Genomic DNA, 18,874 nt, shown 5'->3' with positions numbered 1-18,874 from the left:
TCAAGTGTAATGTGGTATAGCGCTGCGACGCCTTGTGTCTAGTGAGTGCTATAGAGAACAAAATAAATAAATAGACGGGCTTAAGCAGCAGTGACGCTGGTTCTTCTGTGAAAGGGATGTCTCCGACAGGAGGGCACCCCGGCCCCCCTTAAACCCTCAGCGAGTATAATTTACACTCCCCTGCTTTCACGCTGGTGTTTTGGGGTGCCCTGTCGTTTTTTATGCCCTTGAGTATGTTCTACGACCCCTTCATTTGCCTGACTGTTTGGGGCGGTGCCCACCCCTAAACGCAGTATACTTTGCAGAGATGTACAAGTTGGACTGTGGAATGCTGCGGCTAGAGGGGTAGGGGAGGGTTCAGCATGTCAGGCTGGTGGTGAGGGGGCGGTGGGCGAGGCGGGGGAGGGGGTGTCAGTCTGAGGCAGGACACAGGCTGGCCTATAGGGTGAATCGGCATGTTCGAGAGCAGACCACCCCCGCGGGCAAATGGAAGAGGAGAGCCCCCACACCCCCACCCTCAGGGCGCGAGCGTCACACAGGGTGCCCGCGTTATAAAGGGTGCCCACATCTCACAGGATGACCAAATTAAACAGGATAGATTTATTTATTTAGTTATCTATTTATGCGTTTTTATATCGCGCGTAATTTATCGAGAGGTGTCAGGGCGCTTTACAATAGATCGAAGTAAATTACATAAGGACAAATAGTAACACGGAAGTAGGTGTCCCTACTTATATGTACAACAGTTACTCGGGGTGTGAGTTACAGATTAACAAATTCGGTACTCACTCCAAATTACATATTATGAAAATGAGGAGTGATTGAGGTTACAAAAATACATAATGCACAATTACAAAGTTGAGACGCATAAGATGCCCGTGTATATACAAATGCGCGGAGTCTCTGTAGTCGCAATAGCTCGTTTAAACGTGAGCTTCCTCTTTTCTTTCGTCGGTTCCAATAGATTATATGCGGCCATGCTGGGAAGTACACATATCGTCCTCTTGCTCTAAGGAAACTTGTTAATTCATGACGTGCGCGGAACAGCGCATGCAACGAATGCATTCCAAGAAGGCGACACAGGTCCCGGTTGCGCTCGGCCTGGTGCGGCTATCCCCATCGGCTACCATGATGATGTACACGTCACATTTGCAGCTAGCCCTGATATGGACACGGATCTCCAACGCATAGTTAAATGTCCTCCGTGCCGACCGCATCCCTCATCTGATGCGCTCGTTCCTTCCAGCTGCGCCCGCACTCCGTGACCTCTTGAGCCACCTAAGCACGTTCACATGCTAGCAACCCCGTTCACGTTTGATTTGATTTTGGGGAAAGGTTTTTTTCAGGTGCAGAATAAACCGCATCGTCTACAGGGTCCAAGTCTCACTTGTACCGTAATTATTTGTGTAGAGAGACCCCTTCAGAATGAACTTTCCAAACACTTGCCTCATCCATCGCATTTTGTTGGAGAGTTAAATCTGGACCAGAATACCAGGTAAAAACACCCAGGCTCAACCTGTTCGAGCAGAGCGCCGTGCACATCTGTGCATGTGTGTCACGAGTGTAAGTTGCAGCGAACGCAGCTACACACTGCTGAATGTGTGTCTGAGAGCAGACAATCATGGATGCCAAGTGGAAAGATGACAGATGGCTGATTATTGCCATACCCTCCTCCAGCCTCAAATGCTAATTGTGGGGCTGAATTTGCGATGAAAAGACGGCCACGCCACAAGATGCCTCTCGTTGCATCAAATCATGCGCCAGACCAATCTATTGACCCTGGATGCAGGAGAGCAACATCGTGCCGTAGAACCATTCTTGCTCCTGTCTGTGGAATGTGCAGGACCAGAGCCAGAGTGTTCTGAGCCAACCCATCTGTCAAGAGTACCGGGTCCAGGAACAGCTCAGGCTGGCCCAGCTGAGAGACATGCGCACCACTTCCTGAAGGCTTCGGTTTCTGGGGCCCTCCAGTGGAGCATGTGATGCACAAGGCCTGCCCACAATTCTGAACCCAGCGCGCTGTTCTGAGGTGACCTGGCAGGCCCGTGCTCCTTAGAAGGTATCAGGCCTACAGGGCTCTCGTGAAGCTTCAGAGTGTGAAAGAAGGACTAGTGAGAATTGAACACTGCGCTCACATCACTTTTGCGTAAGTATCATGGCACCACCTTGGCATACAATGGCATCAATTCGGATGTTTAATTTCCTGGCACAAAAGGCTAACTGGATATTAAATGGCACACAATCCGCCGGGGTATTATGCCCTGGATTTTTTTTTTTTTACTCTCTCTTGGTATGTGATTTTTATACAAGGGAAAAGCACATAAGAAAGAAAGAATAGTCGCCTACTGTACGAACAATATTTTGTGGAAGGCCCACTTTTCCCACAGCCACCTGCAAGAGTGTCTGCTATAGACAAACAGGTTTCCAGGCTGCTGTGGCAGACGATGAAGTACTGAACTATTTCATAGTTCGTTCCTTTGAAACACGAAGGCCCCGAATACAAGTGGGTCGGAGTTTCCGACCCGCGTCTTAACCTCAGTTTGCGAGGAGTTCAGAATTAGGAGGTGGCTGATATTTAGTGCATCGGGTAATTTCCGGATGTGTTAAATATCTCCCCCTTTGTTGAATTTAGGCAGGTCAAATGTGCCACAATTTAGCAGGTAACAAATGTATAGTATTAACTGTAACGTGGATTTTGGTGTGTTTAGCACGAAAATTTGCATGGTATCTTCCAGAAACTCGTTATAGGCGCTACTTATTGCACCCAATAAATAACAACCCCTGAGTATCGTTATTTAACTAATAAAAAAAATACACCTGGATTCAGGCAAGCTCGGCATCCGGACCTAGCCTTGCATCCAAAATATTCTTTTTAATGGCGTCATAAAATGTAGTGTTAGCCACAATCATCCCCAAAAAACTCCCCGAGAAGGGCTTGCATGCTAGCTCCACTAGGTGCACTTTGGGGTCTAGTATTAGCACATCTGGTTTGCACCTAATCCAGCACTGGAATCAACTAACTACCTGATGCTGAGAGAGAAGCCCTTCAGGCATCATTTATTAAGAAGCGGTGGGGGATCTGGGAGAAGGACACACGAGGGCAATCCATGTACCGGTCGATTATTCACCGTCAGCTGAGTCTGTGCGAGATCTCTTATTGCTCACATATGCAGGGTCTGGCCACATTGACGTTGATTAGCCAAAATGCCAAGGCTACTGAAAGTTTCATCATGCGCCCTCTGACAGGGTTGTTGAATTGTCGCACCTTGCCGGCTCAGTAGCCTGTTGACTGCTGCTAAGGCGCTACAGGGTGTGTCGACGTGTTACATTATATTCTTGAGTCACGTCATTGTCCACCAAACTAACTCTGGTCCCATGAACTGCCCATTTATTTACCTCCTAGCAACAGCGTGAAGGGCGCGGTGCTCGCTGGGTAAACAAGCATTTACAATGCAATGGTCTCGGCATTGGTAAAGTTAGGGCTATTGGCATTGCTCATGACATTATTTTTGTTTATGTTTTTGTTTTTAAAACATTTAAAGAAACGGCATTGTCATGAGCAATGCCAATAGCTCTAACTTTAACAATGCCGAGACCGTTGCATTGTAAATGCTTGTTTATGTACTTTCCTATTATATACTTTCTTGTTGGTATCCTCTGTAAAACATTTTCCTTCCTTTTACATTACCTTTTGTACAAACTCCAATACTCATCGTATCTTCTTTCATCTCTTTTTTTCTCCCTTCCCACTTTATTCCTCCCCCTTTTTCTATCTAACTTTCTATTCATCTGATTTTTTTTGATTTTTTTTCTATTCCTTAATTTTTCTTTCTCTTTCTTCAATCTTTTCCAATCTGATTTTGGATACGATTTTTAAGAACCTCATGATTAGTGTTTGCATATGAATGTCTTCTACTTCTTTTGACCTTGAAAGAAAAAAAGTACTTTACTGAAAACACCGCAAATAATGTCTGAACATGAAAATATAAAAAAAGTAAATTGAAAGAAAATGGCAGCAATTATATGCCACATCAAGAAAAGTTAAATGTGGGTTAACATTCTAGTCTATGTTTTTAATTGAAATAAACAAGGGATTTTTTTGCACTTTATCACTTTAAAAAGACAGTCTAGATGGTGGGACTCTATGGTCCAGTTGAAGGCATCTGCCGAAACGCGTTGACCGTCCCTTTTGTTTTTTGCACTTGGTGTCAGAAGAAAAAATGAAAAAATAAATGTTTTAAGACTTGACTTGCCGTGCTGTGGAATCCCTCTGTGCCGTGGATATTTTGGTGGTGGACACTGCCAAATTGTTCTGAAGAGATCTATATACAGGGCCTCTAAGGGTGGCACAGTAAGTGCTGCAGCCCTTAGAGGCCTTCCCTGGAAACAGTGCCCTCGGTACCCATGGTACCTTTTCTAAGGGACTTGCATGTGGTCAGAGAGGTGCCAATTGTGAGTACCAATGTACAGTATTGGGAAAGAACACAGACCCTGGGAACCTGATTGGCAATAACCCAGGGCACCTCCGGTCAAAGTGAATCAGAAATCTGGCAAAAAGTCAGAGGGGGGGTTCTGCAACAGAAAAACAGCTTCCTACAACAAATAACATTCGGCACCTGATGATTAGTTACAACTCATGGGTCCTTAATTTATTTAACATTTATTTTCCAGAAGGAATCCGGGAAGGCAGGTAGTCTACTTTTAAACTTATTAGTCAACTGTATCAGTAACCCACGAAGCAAAATCCAATCTTATCCTTCAAAGGTAAGGAAAAACACCTACCCCACACCATACTTGTATGCGGAGATTTCAGCACCCAACAAGTTGTCTCTGTTGTCCACCAAGTCATGGTGTAGGCTAGGAGAGGTGCTCCTAAATTTTGGTTACCGCGGTTAGGATCCACCAGGAGAGGAGTTTAATGCATTCTTTGTCAATCCCCCACTATCCCCTCAATGGCCGCCCTCCCTTGGATCACCATTCACAGCATACTTTTAGATTAGGCGCCTGGTATAGTTTACTAGACTATATGTTAATCAGTCCAGAGTTCTGCAATCAAATTGTTGATCTGACAGTCACAAGGTGAATTGAAAGCAACCATGATTCTTAATTGTTGCATTTTGATCCTTCTTTCTTCACATGACCTGCTAGAGGATCCTCATGTGCAGTAGCCCCTGTAACCAGGCAGTAAAACCTAACTGGGGGAAAAAATCTCCTGGCTTCCCGCTCGACGCAAAAACCTCTGTGGCTCAGCAGCTTGCAAACAATGGTTACAAGTACAAAAGTATCTACTAGCTTTAAAGTAAACAGTTAAGCTGGTCGTCTCTTAAAAATTTGACACACTGCTGAGACTAACAGGCCCTGCTGGCAATTTTCCAACCAAGGCTAGTACCAGTACTACGGCTCCTCTCATAAAACTTGAAATAGATAGTTTTGGCTCCAAGAGCTGAAACGGATTCTAGCAACATGCAGTCAGTGGTGTCCCTCTCCCTTCGAGCGTACTCTGAAATGTTTTTCAGGCTTGTAGCCTCATACATCTACGCTGCATAGAAAGCAACAAGGTGCAACACCCAGTATGCATTCGTCCCCACTTGAGTTGTGGGATTAGTTGGTTTCTATCATTGCGATTTTGCATATTTTCTATCTGAATATCAATTGTACATTTGTGAGAGATAGTGCAGGAAGAGGAAGTGCAGTAACATTTTTAACACTGCATGTTGCTTTAATGTTTGGGTTTACAGCTCCTTTTGATATAATTGGCTAGTTTTACTGACCTGATGCAACTTTTCATCTGTTATCCTACTTGCCTGCTTAGCTGGGAGTTGATTATTGCAAAAACAACAGTTGATGGACAGAATGCAGAACAAAGTCATACATTCGCCCTAGTACAAAGATCTGGGCCTAAAACTATTGTTTGTTTGCTCACCATGCCGTTCCAATTTGACCCCAGCCATATGCAAATCAGTCTTGACCCTGTGCCTCATGGGTACAGTCCAGCCCGAACTGCCAAGCCAGGTCCACACTGAACTGGAAACAAGCATCCTAGGACCGGGTTCGGGGTTTCACCCCTCTTCAGCCAGGATGGCTTGATTCCAGTGGCATGGAGAGCAGTTGATTATTGCAGACTTTCGAATGCCATCTTAGGCACTAACCTTGGGATTGTATAATGTGTAACCTTGATTCTGATTTTTAAATAACTTTTTGTACTAAGTTATGTTTTTATTGTATGGCTTAGATATGTAAAGCTGAAACAATTTAAGTATTGGATTGCCACAACTCTCAGCTGGAGACTGTGGTTTTAGTGACTTGGGCACATTAGTCAAATAGAATGAGCCATGGTCATACAATAATTTTAAACAATACTCTAATCTGTGTAGTTTTATCAGGATCACTTGTGCCAAGATAAGCATGAACAGAAAATAAAGCAGTGATCTGCTGACGTTCTGTGCTACCAGAGAATCTTCTAGGTTTCATATGAATTAGATCTGTGATTTGATATCCCAGGCACATGCTTGTGTACAGTAAATGATAAAGTGGCACATGAAATATATCATGGATTCCACCCAGACTAATTACATTATTTGTAATCTGCTTACAGATGGCATTTCAGAACAGTCACCATTCAGTGTTTCATCCAGTAGCGGCTGGCAGGGAACAAGGGGGATGTGGGGGGGGGGGGGGGGGGGTGGTTGTAAGTGGAACAAAAAATAAAAAACACTTACCTCCGTCCTCACCGCCGTTGTTTCTCCTCGTTGCTTCAACCAGAACCAGCAGAAACCACCTGAGCTCCCTTGCAGCGTTGCAATTGGTCTCAGCGCTGCAACTTTCCGCTCAGATGGGCACAGGAACCTGAGCATGTTCCCCACCAGGCTGTGTAATGCAGCCTGGTGGGGAACATGCTAAGTGCGCATGACTGTTCGGCCGGTCCCAGACGAATGACCAAGCAGTCATGTCTACTTAGTGTGCACAAACCACTCACCCCCTGTGCCACCAGCCACGGCCGCCCTAACCCAGCCCCGAACTTACAAAAAGTAAAATAATGATAACTGTTATTATCATTTTCTTTTTCCTGCTCTGAGAGCAGTGGGGCAATGCTCCTCTGCCTTAGCGGCTTCCCCTGGCTTCATCCACTTCTGCATATGCTCTGCTGAGATTTTGTTAGTCTTATTATTCTGTGCTTCTTGCAGGTGATATCGTTGCAACGTCTGTGATTTCACACAGCTTTACTGATGAAAACAAAAGACTTTTCAAGCAAGAGACCGAGGATGAACAAGGAAACGCAGGTGAGTCAGATGAGATACTGCCATAAAAAATGGAAAGATGCATTCCAAATATTTCTATTTGAAAAGTGCCTCTTTTGACATGGTTAGTGTAGGAGAGTAGGATCTGCTTCTTATGGTTGCCCCCACTTTTTGCTGATGTTTCACTGTTGTTTTTTTTGTTTCTTTTTACTTTAGTCTGGCTGGGGCCTTGCTATTCAGGGCCCCAGCCGAGCTGCTTCCTCTCTAAATTGATTGCATGTTGTTAGACCTGTCAGCCCTTTGGGTGGTCCCTCCTCATCATTATTTATTTTGTCCCACTTTTGCCTCAAACCCTGTTAGTATTTTTTCCTTTTTGGGAACCACCAGACTTTTTCGTATTGATGCAGATTCAGGGAGCCATTTTATCTACCCCTGGAACTTCTGTCTGAGGGCCTGGAGCAGAAAATGGTGGCCACCTGTGACATCATCAGAACCCACTGGAACCTACCAGCACCTTCCAGAACATTCCAGAACCCTGTGACAGTTGGAGGCGGTTTGGAATGTTGGGAAGCTAAGCCAGAGTTGACAGTTGGAGCTGGCAGTTGGCACCTGACTGGTGAAGAGAGAGCAGCAGAAACCTGAAGGAGGAAGGAGTGAGGCAGCAGGGGTGGAAACTTGTGCCTGGAGTGGGGTCCATAAACCCACCCTTGATACTAGTCCCTACTGACTGAGCCCAGCCTGGAGCCCTGTGTGGGAGAAAGCAAGAAAAACCATCTTAAGGACCTGGACAGCAGGAACAGGACTTAGAAGTAAAGAAAAGCAAGAATCTGACCTGTTTATTGGTTTACCTGGAGTCCGACGTCGAGAAGCCTGAGACCTGGAGCCCGAGGTGGAGAAGCGGCGCTGACTGGAAAGCAGACGTCGTACCCGGTGCCGCCAGAGGTCGAGAGAGGGCGCCGACGGAGGTCGTGGAGAGTACCAGAGGTCGAGGAGGAAGTCACCCGAGGTCAAGTGAGCGGCGTCGACGGGGGAGTGAAGTCCGCCCTCCGGAGTCGCCGGAGACCGAGGTGAAGCGTGCCGGAGGTCGGGAGTGGAGATCGCACTCCGGAGTCGCCGGAACCTGAAGAGAATCGTGCCGGAGGTCGGGAGTGGAGGTCGCACTCCGGAGCCGGCGGAAGTCGACATCGAGCCAAGACAGCCCGACGTCATCGAACCGGAGGTCGAAATCGAGTCGAGGCCGCCGACATCGAACCGGAGCTGCCCGAAGTCGACATCGAGCCAAGACAGCCCGACGTCATCGAACCGGAGGTCGACATCGAGCCGAGGCCGCCGACATCGAACCGGAACCGCCTACCGGCGTCGTCAAGAACTGACATTGTGCCGAGGCCGCCGACATCGAACCGGAACCGCCTCACGGCGTCGACACGACTCCAGCGGCGTCTGAGCTTCATAAAAAGGGCAGTAAGTGGAATAGAGGGCGCCTAAGGCCCTGTGGAGCTCTAAGAGACCATCCTAAGGGATAAAGAGGTGTTAGAACCAGCCTGGAAGTGCCAGGGGTGGACTGAGACTGATACAGTGACCTGTGTGAGGGGTGGTGTAGTTTGGGAGAGCCAGATTCCTAGATTACCCTTGATCTACCTCAGTTTTAGCCTCCGCCTTACCCAAGCTAGGTGAGACACCCTCAGGCCCTCCACCTAACCACAAGCTGTGACTGGGCCAAATCAGCCCATAGTATTTTAAATGTGATCTGATTTTACAAATGTCATGGTTGGCTGATATTATTTATTGAGGGTACTGTATTTATTGTATTTATCTAAGTTATTCCTGTAATGTATTTATTGTCCTGAGCTAACTTATTTCTGTACAGTATTTATTCCCTCATAGTATTTATTTGACCTGATCCTATTTATTGCACCTGTAAAGTATTACTATTTATTTGACCTGCACTTTTTAAGGAGAAGCTTGTGTACTGTGATTGTATTATTATTTATTCAATCAGCAACTAAGAGAAAAGAAGATAAACACAGAGATATTTTCATAATTTTTAAGGTGTAGTGTCGTTTTTGGAACGGATGCACGCATGGTTATTGTATGGGTATTGCGTATGCTTAACACGGTGCCTGACCCCTGACCACTCGAGCCAAGCTACCACTGTGTATGTCTGGAGAGACCCCGTTACCACCACCCTTTCCGGTGTGGGAGTGGGGTTTTTCTAACATAATTGGTGGCAGCGGCGGGATAGAGCTGTGCCTACGTATACTCGACAATAACTGTGGGTAGTCCATAGGCCTACACCTGGAGTTTTCTCAAAGCGGCCTTCCTAATTGTGAGTTTTTGTTTTTCCAAATTTACTCTGGTGGTGGGAGGAGGTATTATAAAAGGTACCCCCCTGCATTGCTTCTGTAAAAACCTGTCTTCTGTTCTGAGTGGGCAAAATGGAGTTTGTGCTAGAAGACCTAGAAACGTACACTGTGGCCCAACTCGGGGAGTTTTGTCAGCGGGAGGGGGTGTATTGTCCCCCAGGAGCAAAGAAGGGTGCACTCCAAACCAGCTTAAGGGCTTGGGGGGAGGCACGACGGGAAAGCAAGGCTGAGGAGGAGGAGGACAGGGATAGAGAGCCCGACAGTGAGGGAGCTGGTTTGTACCAACCTGAGGTGGGGAACCTGTTAGCGGGGCCCAGAACCATTTCCAGGAAGGGCAGCAGTGCCTCTAGCGGTGGCTTGTCTGAAGTGGAGTTAACAGACCGGAGGGAGAAAAGACAGCTCACATGGGACTTAGCAAGGCTAGAGAAAGAGAAGGAGGAACAGAGGATGGCTCATGAGCTAAGGCTGAAAGAGATAGATCTTCAGATCCTAAGAGTCGGGGCACACACTGTTCCTAATGGTGGCAGCAAAGACCAAGAAAGAGAGTTCACCAGGGAACCCAAACCCTACCTGCCAAAGGACATAGTAGCTAGCTATGGAGTGGGCGACGATATTGCCAAGTGGCTAGCGGCCTATGAGGTCTCGTTAAGGGCCCATGGGGTTCCAGAGAAGTACTGGGGAGCGGGATTGTACAGGTACATGCCTCCAGCTGGTAGGGATGCTTTATTGGCCCTCGAGGAGGATGAGCAGACCCACTACCCCACCATGAAGGTGGCGCTCATAAGAAAGTTTGGACTAACACCCGAAAAGTACAGACAGAAGTTCCGGGGTAGTCACAAACTGGGCACACAGAATTGGGTGGACTTCCTGGACTATGCAAAGAAGGCACTAGAGGGTTGGATTCAGGGCAGTGAAGTGAGGAACTACGAGGGGTTGTTTGATTTAGTACTGAAGGAACACCTGCTCGAAAAATGTTTCCCTGAACTGCGTCAACACCTGGTGGATAGCAAGCTGACCAATCCCCGGAAGCTTGCTGAGGAGGCGGACATTTGGGCTAGTACCCGGGTGTCCACAAGGGGGACTGGAGGGGATACTCAAAAGGCCGGACAGGGCGCCCCCCAGAAGAAAGAGGGAGGGGAAAAGAAAAAGGAGTTCTCCAAAGGCCCCCAAAATAATTTCCAAGGTAAGGGAACAGGATTCACCCCTAGGGCTAACCCACCCAGAAACCCTAATCCTGGCCAGAGTCAGCAGCCAAGGGTTGTCCATTGCTACGAGTGCGGTGGCGTTGGACACTACAAGGGAGATGCGAAGTGCCCAAAACGACCACCCCCTCCCATTGGAGGAAAGACCCCCGGAGTAGCTAGTGTAGTGCTCGGGGAGGAGATGCCTTTAATTAAGGGAAGGGAGTGGGCGGGTGTCACTTTAGTGTCCCTGGGAGAACGGGAGATGGTTCCTAAGATCCAGGTGCCCGCAAATACCGTAAAGTATGGGCAGTGGGTCACCATCAACGGCCAAAGAGGGGAGGCTCTGAGAGACACAGGAGCCAGTATGACTATGGTACGTAGCCAACTGGTGTCTCCAGAGCAGGTAATTCCTGATGTACTCCACCCAGCCGCGATGGCTGACGGCAGAACAGGCCACTATCCAGTGGCCGAGGTTCCCTTTGAATGGGGGGGGGTTGCAGGTTCACTTCGAGTTGCCGTAAGCCCTGCCGTGCCAGTCGATTGTCTACTGGGGAATGACATGGAGCACAATGCTTGGAAGGAGGTGGAATACCGGACTCATACTGAGATGCTGGGTACACCTGACTGGGCCTGTGTGAGCACAAGGTCCGCGACTACCCGGAGAGGGAGTTCGTTTCGGCTGGAGCCTGGAACAAAGGCCCAGCCAGCTGCCAGTCAAGGGAAGAACCGAGGACAGGAGGAGCCTGCCTCGGTGTCCACACCCCGTAGGACGGATAGGCCACCGGAGGTGGTGGACCAGGAGTCTGCGGTGGGGGATGTTACCGAACTGGAGGACCTACCCATCCCGGCCGAGTGGCACGTGGAGGGAGGCCCGTCCAGGGAGGAATTCTGCCAGGGCCAGAGGGAGTGCCCTACCCTTGAGGGGCTGAGGCGTCAGGCCGCAGCCCAGGCAGCAGGGAACGTTGAAGGGAACTACAGTGTTTACTGGGAGGATGGCCTCCTCTACAGTGAACCCAAGGTACCCCTACATGGAACATCACGAGCCTTGGTAGTCCCTCAGCGTTATCGAGTCTTCCATCTGGAGTTGGCTCACGAGATCCCCTTGGCAGGACACCTGGGGCAAGACAAGACCTTTGCCCGTCTTGTCCCACACTTTTATTGGCCTCAGATGAAAGTGTCGTCCGATACCTACTGCCGGACATGTGTGTCTTGCCAAGCCAGTGGGAAAACAGGGGTGAAGCTGAAAGCTCCCCTGGAACCACTTCCTGTCGTTAGCACCCCCTTTGAAAGGGTGGGCATCGACATTGTGGGTCCGTTAGATCCACCTACTACAGCTGGTCACAGGTTTATCCTGGTTTTGGTGGATCATGCCACACGGTACTGTGAGAAGTTGGCCTGATGTATGATGTCACTAGTTCTAGTGTACACCTTATATCAGTCCAAATACCCTTATGGTGATTGGTTGTAAAGTCAACCTTATAGACCAGCTATCCTAGTGGTAGCATGGACAAGAGCAGTCTTAGGCTAAACTCTGAATGGCATGTGAAGCCAGCTGTGATACCATATATAATCCCTTGAATACCAAATGAAAGGACACCACAACAGATATATATATAAAATAAAGTGTATTTATTCTAAGCAAACCCTCAGCACTCTTTATGAGATTAGAGGTAAGTACAACACAGTCTTATTTAAGCATACATTAAGTCACACAGGTAAGTAATACAGTTAGGCCCTAGGGGCCACGCAAACCATATACTAAGTAAGTGGTATAAGGACCACTGTCACGGAAATAGAATAGGCCTAGGCCTAGGGAATCGCTGGGGCTACACCACACTAGCGTTAGTTAGGAAGTGGGAGGCCCACGGGATTTGTGTGCAGAGTGGAAACACTCACGCGTAATGCGTAAAAGTCAATAGCAATAGTACAGTTTAGAAAACGGTAGATTTAGGACACTTCCGGAGTAGCTAGGAAGTTGAGACTTGAAAACTAGACACTAGGATAGTCCCTATCCTGATGAGCACCGGAGTACCCAAGTTACCTAGCCCACAGGCTGCGGGTGCATAGGGGTGAAGATGCGTCGTTTTCGTCGTCGACTCCTATGGATGCCTGAAGAAAGATGCTGACAGGCAGTCAGGGAAGAGTGTCCGGTGGATCCCAAGGCTGGGATCAAGAAGAGAAGAAACCTGCAAGCAGAAGGGAAAGAGTCAAGGTCACTAGCCAGTGACCACGTGGAACCAGGAAGGAACCAGGCGATGTCGTGAAGATTGCAGGTGAAGGTGAAGCTTGTCACTGCAGCCAGGAGGACCAGGAAGCGTCGAGGACGACCAGGAGGCGAGCTGTCCCACGAAGGCTCTTGCTGTCGGCGGCGTCGAAGTTGGACTAGGACTCACCAAGCCTTGGCAAGCGGAACCCACGAAGAACGAAGGACTTGCTTCTGGTGCAGACCAGGAAGGTCTGGGGTGCTTCTTCTTTGCAGAGAAGCGGGAGCCAGTCTGGAGGAGCCAAACCAGCGCAGAAGATTTCAGGGTGCGTCGTCACAGAGGCCACTAGCCAGCGGGCAAGCAACCTGACAGACGCGGCAAGCAGGAAAATGCTGAAGGGCCCCACGCAGGACTCGTGGAGTGTGGGGGGCTGATCTTCGGTGCAGATGGTGCTTGGGGTTGGGGCTTCTCAATCCCCGGTGCACAACTTCAAGGGTACCTCAGAAGCTGCGCTGTAAGTTACTAGCCACTTTTTCCAGGTAGCCGGTCCCACGTCGCTCGTCGCCTCCACGGATCTCAGCTCTGCTGCAGATGTGGATGAGGGTCGGAGAAGTCTGGAAGTCAAGGCTCTGGTCGGGCTCTGCAGTCGGTTCCTCGTAGAACGGTCGCAAAGCAAAGGGTAGTCTCTTGATGGTGCCTGTTTGCACAGGGTAGCCACTCCTTGGCTACAAGGGAGATTCTTCAGTCTTCTTCTTTCGTCGAATGTCGAAGGTCCAGAGTTTCTGTTCAGTTTTGCAGGTTCAGGATAATCTAAAGTCTTGAGGCCCAACTCCCACTCTTATACTAATCTGGGGGGCTGGGATACCTGCTAGGTCACGCCTTATGGGTGGGACCTGGGAGGGGGTGGTTACACCCACTTCCCTTTGTCCAGTTTCGCGCCAGAGCTGGGGCTGGAGTGCCCCAGCGCCGGTTTGAACTGGACTATGCAAGGAACACCTTGTGTGCCCCAGGCATGTCTCATTCCTTTCAGCCCACCCTGCCCCAATACACTAAAGGCTGTCTGGGGAGGTGCTAGCACCTCCCCAAGCAGGAAACCTATTGTCCAGGCCTCCCTGGCTGGGATCACTCCCAGCTGCAGGAGGTCAGACTTGTGTCGTGGCAGCAGCATCCATTTTGTGATGCTGAGGCTTTGGTCAGAGGCTAACAGTTGAAGTATGATTTTAACATGTCTTTCCCTCTAGAAGGGGGGAATAATATTCTCATGTCCAGAAATGGCATGGGGGTATTATTCCACAGTGTTAGACACCTTACACGACATGTTTCGATAAAGCCAAACCATAGTTACCATAACCGTCTAAGATTATAAGGCACTTTAAGAGTATATGGTAGGCTATATCATAGAACAGCTATAAGGACAAGGTTCCGAAAGCTGAAGACAGGCTCAGCTCATGCTAGAGCACCATCTCACATGTTACCAAGCACTCTGCCTCCAGGATTGTCAAGGCCTGCCATAGGAGTGACTGATAGGTACACATGTGTCTATATGTAAGTTAGGTATAGGAATACTACACCTAAGCAAGGGGTGATTACACGACCTTGCCCCAGCTGAGTGATCAGCCAGTTGTGTCAAAATGGAAGGCCAGGCCAGGGGTGGCATAATACATGCTGCAGCCCCTGGTAGGCCTAGGGTACACCTATGCCCTGGGTACCTAGGGTACACTGTACAGGGGCCAATAAGGTGATCCTATCCAAATGGGTTATGCACCTAAAGTACATAGTATTAATTTAGAGAGAGAACAGCAGGGCTGTGGGTCTGATTAGCAGGCCCACAGCCACATCTAAGTCGAAAACCAGTAAAGCAAAAGCAAAAAGTGGGGGTGAACATAGAAAGCAGACCCTACTCTCCTACAGGTACCCAGAGGCAATACCTCTGAGGACCATAACAGCACCTGTTGTGGCTAGGGCCCTGATGGGAATCTTTACCCGAGTGGGTTTTCCCAAGGAAGTTGTGTCCGACAGGGGGACCAACTTCATGTCAGCGTACATGCGGGCGATGTGGAAGGAGTGTGGAGTGACATACCGGTTCACCACTCCTTACCACCCCCAGACCAATGGTCTGGTGGAGAGGTTTAACAAAACCTTGAAGGGCATGATCAGAAGTCTGCCTGAAAGCCTGCGGAGGAAATGGGACGTCCTCCTGCCCTGTTTACTCTTTTCTTACAGGGAAGTGCCACAGAAGGGAGTGGGCTTCAGCCCCTTCGAGCTTCTGTATGGGCACCCTATACGTGGACCTCTCAACCTGGTGAGAGACGGATGGGAAAGAACTCCCAGAAAGCTTCCCCAGGACGTGGTGAGCTACATGCTGGCCTTCCGGAGCCAAATGGCTAAGTTGTGGAAGCAAGCTTCTGACAACTTGGAAGCCAGCCAAGCAGTGATGAAGGCGTGGTATGACCACAACGCTCACCCGGTGGAATTGGAGCCTGGCCAGAAGGTGTGGGTGATCGAACCAGGAGAGCTTAGCGCCCTCCAGGATCGCTGGTCAGGACCCTTTGAGGTATTGGAGAAGAAGGGTAAGGCTACCTACTTGGTGGGTCTTAAAACCCCTCGTCAGCCCCTACGGGTGCTGCATGCCAACCGCCTCAAACCCCACCACGAGAGGCCCAAAGTCATCTTGATGATGTTGACTGATGGAGCAGAGGACGTGGAAAGCGAGCCTCTCCCCGATTTGTTTGCGTCTCAAGAAAAGGATGGGTCGGTGAAGGGAGTGATTCTCTCCCCATCTCTAACTCCTGAACAGCAGGAGGACTGCCGCCAGGTCCTGGGGCAGTACTCTTCGTTGTTCTCCCTTGTCCCGGGTAGGACTCACCTGTGCGTCCATGACGTGGACACAGGAGACAGCCCACCTGTGAAGTCCAAGATCTACCGGATGTCAGACAAGGTGAAGGCCAGCATTAACAGTGAAGTCACTAAGATGCTGGAGCTAGGAGTGATCGAACCTTCTAGCAGCCCCTGGTCCAGTCCGGTGGTACTAGTACCAAAAGCTGCACCACCGGGTGGCCAACCGGAACTGAGGTTCTGTGTGGACTACCGGGGACTGAATTCAGTAACCAAAACTGATGCTCATCCGATCCCTAGGGCGGATGAATTGATTGACCGGCTGGGAGCTGCCCAATATCTAAGTACCTTTGACCTTACTTCTGGGTACTGGCAGATCTCTTTGACTGATGGAGCAAGGGAAAGGTCAGCCTTCTCCACGCCCAATGGCCACTACCAGTTCTGTGTGATGCCCTTTGGGCTCAAGAACGCACCTGCCACGTTTCAGCGCCTGGTAAACCAGATCCTCACCGGAATGGAGAGTTTCTCTGCTGCTTATCTGGATGACATAGCCGTCTTCAGTAACAGCTGGGAGGATCACTTGCGTCACCTGCAAGCTGTTCTCCAGGCCCTGAGACAAGCTGGGTTAACCATCAAGGCCAGCAAGTGCCAGATCGGGCAGGGGTCGGTAGTGTACCTTGGACACTTGGTGGGTAGGGGAGCGGTGCAACCCCTCCAGGCGAAGATCGAGGCCATCATGGCCTGGGAACCCCCCAAGACACAGACTGAGGTCCGAGCTTTTCTGGGCCTCACGGGATACTACCGCCGCTTCGTGAAGGGGTACGGAACCATTGTAGCCCCCCTCACGGAGCTTACGTCCAAGAAACAACCTCGACGGGTAGTCTGGACGGAGGCTTGTCAGCAGGCCTTCGTGAAGCTGAAGCAAGCCATGTGCGAGGCCCCGGTCTTAAGGGCCCCAGACTTTTCCAAGAAGTTCATTGTCCAGACGGATGCATCAGAACATGGCATTGGGGCAGTGTTATCGCAACTCAATGAAGAGGGTCTGGATCAACCCGTGGTCTTCCTATCCCGGAGACTACTTCCCAGGGAACAGAAGTGGAGTGCAATAGAGCGTGAAGCCTTTGCAGTGGTATGGGCTCTGAAGAAGTTGCGGCCATACCTGTTTGGCTCGCACTTCCTAGTTCAGACCGACCACAGACCCCTTCGTTGGCTGATGCAGATGAAGGGGGAGAATCCCAAGTTGTTGAGGTGGTCTATTTCCCTACAGGGAATTGACTTTCAGGTGGAACATCGGCCTGGAGTGGACCACGCCAATGCAGACGGTCTCTCAAGGTATTTCCGCCTTAGTGATGAGAACTCCCAAGGGGTTGGGTAGCTCTCCCCACTTTCAGCTGGGGGGGACGCGTGTTAGACCTGTCAGCCCTTTGGGTGGTCCCTCCTCATCATTATTTATTTTGTCCCACTTTTGCCTCAAACCCTGTTAGTATTTTTTCCTTTTTGGGAACCACCAGACTTTTTCGTATTGATGCAGATTCAGGGAGCCATTTTATCTACCCCTGGAACTTCTGTCTGAGGGCCTGGAGCAGAAAATGGTGGCCACCTGTGACATCATCAGAACCCACTGGAACCTACCAGCACCTTCCAGAACATTCCAGAACCCTGTGACAGTTGGAGGCGGTTTGGAATGTTGGGAAGCTAAGCCAGAGTTGACAGTTGGAGCTGGCAGTTGGCACCTGACTGGTGAAGAGAGAGCAGCAGAAACCTGAAGGAGGAAGGAGTGAGGCAGCAGGGGTGGAAACTTGTGCCTGGAGTGGGGTCCATAAACCCACCCTTGATACTAGTCCCTACTGACTGAGCCCAGCCTGGAGCCCTGTGTGGGAGAAAGCAAGAAAAACCATCTTAAGGACCTGGACAGCAGGAACAGGCCTTAGAAGTAAAGAAAAGCAAGAATCTGACCTGTTTATTGGTTTCCCTCGAGAAGCCTGAGACCTGGAGCCTGAGGTGGAGAAGCGGCGCTGACTGGAAAGCAGACGTCGTACCCGGAGCCGCCAGAGGTCGAGAGAGGGCGCCGACGGAGGTCGTGGAGAGTACCAGAGGTCGAGGAGGAAGTCACCCGAGGTCAAGTGAGCGGCGTCGACGGGGGAGTGAAGTCCGCCCTCCGGAGTCGCCGGAGACCGAGGTGAAGCGTGCCGGAGGTCGGGAGTGGAGATCGCACTCCGGAGTCGCCGGAACCTGAAGAGAATCGTGCCGGAGGTCGGGAGTGGAGGTCGCACTCCGGAGCCGGCGGAAGTCGACATCGAGCCAAGACAGCCCGACGTCATCGAACCGGAGGTCGAAATCGAGTCGAGGCCGCCGACATCGAACCGGAGCTGCCCGAAGTCGACATCGAGCCAAGACAGCCCGACGTCATCGAACCGGAGGTCGACATCGAGCCGAGGCCGCCGACATCGAACCGGAACCGCCTACCGGCGTCGTCAAGAACTGACATTGTGCCGAGGCCGCCGACATCGAACCGGAACCGCCTCACGGCGTCGACACGACTCCAGCGGCGTCGGAGCTTCATAAAAAGGGCAGTAAGTGGAATAGAGGGCGCCTAAGGCCCTGTGGAGCTCTAAGAGACCATCCTAAGGGATAAAGAGGTGTTAGAACCAGCCTGGAAGTGCCAGGGGTGGACTGAGACTGATACAGTGACCTGTGTGAGGGGTGGTGTAGTTTGGGAGAGCCAGATTCCTAGATTACCCTTGATCTACCTCAGTTTTAGCCTCCGCCTTACCCAAGCTAGGTGAGACACCCTCAGGCCCTCCACCTAACCACAAGCTGTGACTGGGCCAAATCAGCCCATAGTATTTTAAATGTGATCTGATTTTACAAATGTCATGGTTGGCTGATATTATTTATTGAGGGTACTGTATTTATTGTCTTTATCTAAGTTATTCCTGTAATGTATTTATTGTCCTGAGCTAACTTATTTCTGTACAGTATTTATTCCCTCATAGTATTTATTTGACCTGATCCTATTTATTGCACCTGTAAAGTATTACTATTTATTT

The 18,874-nt window shown here is 49.8% G+C and overlaps 1 protein-coding gene across 2 annotated transcripts in view; it reads left to right on the top strand.

The window, feature by feature from the left end:
• The window catches only part of LOC146800039 (uncharacterized), a 161,155-nt gene that overhangs the window by 38,875 nt on the left and 103,406 nt on the right, over positions 1 to 18,874 (top strand). For both annotated transcript variants that reach the window (XM_085620946.1, XM_085620945.1), the window contains exon 4: positions 7,185 to 7,280. In XM_085620946.1, coding sequence (XP_085477072.1) covers positions 7,185 to 7,280 — 96 coding nt within the window. The remainder of the gene's footprint in view (positions 1 to 7,184; positions 7,281 to 18,874) is intronic.

Source organism: Triturus cristatus, chromosome 8, assembly GCF_964204655.1.
Source record: "Triturus cristatus chromosome 8, aTriCri1.1, whole genome shotgun sequence".
Taxonomy (NCBI): domain Eukaryota; kingdom Metazoa; phylum Chordata; class Amphibia; order Caudata; family Salamandridae; genus Triturus; species Triturus cristatus.
This window is presented reverse-complemented; position numbering and strand designations above follow the sequence as displayed.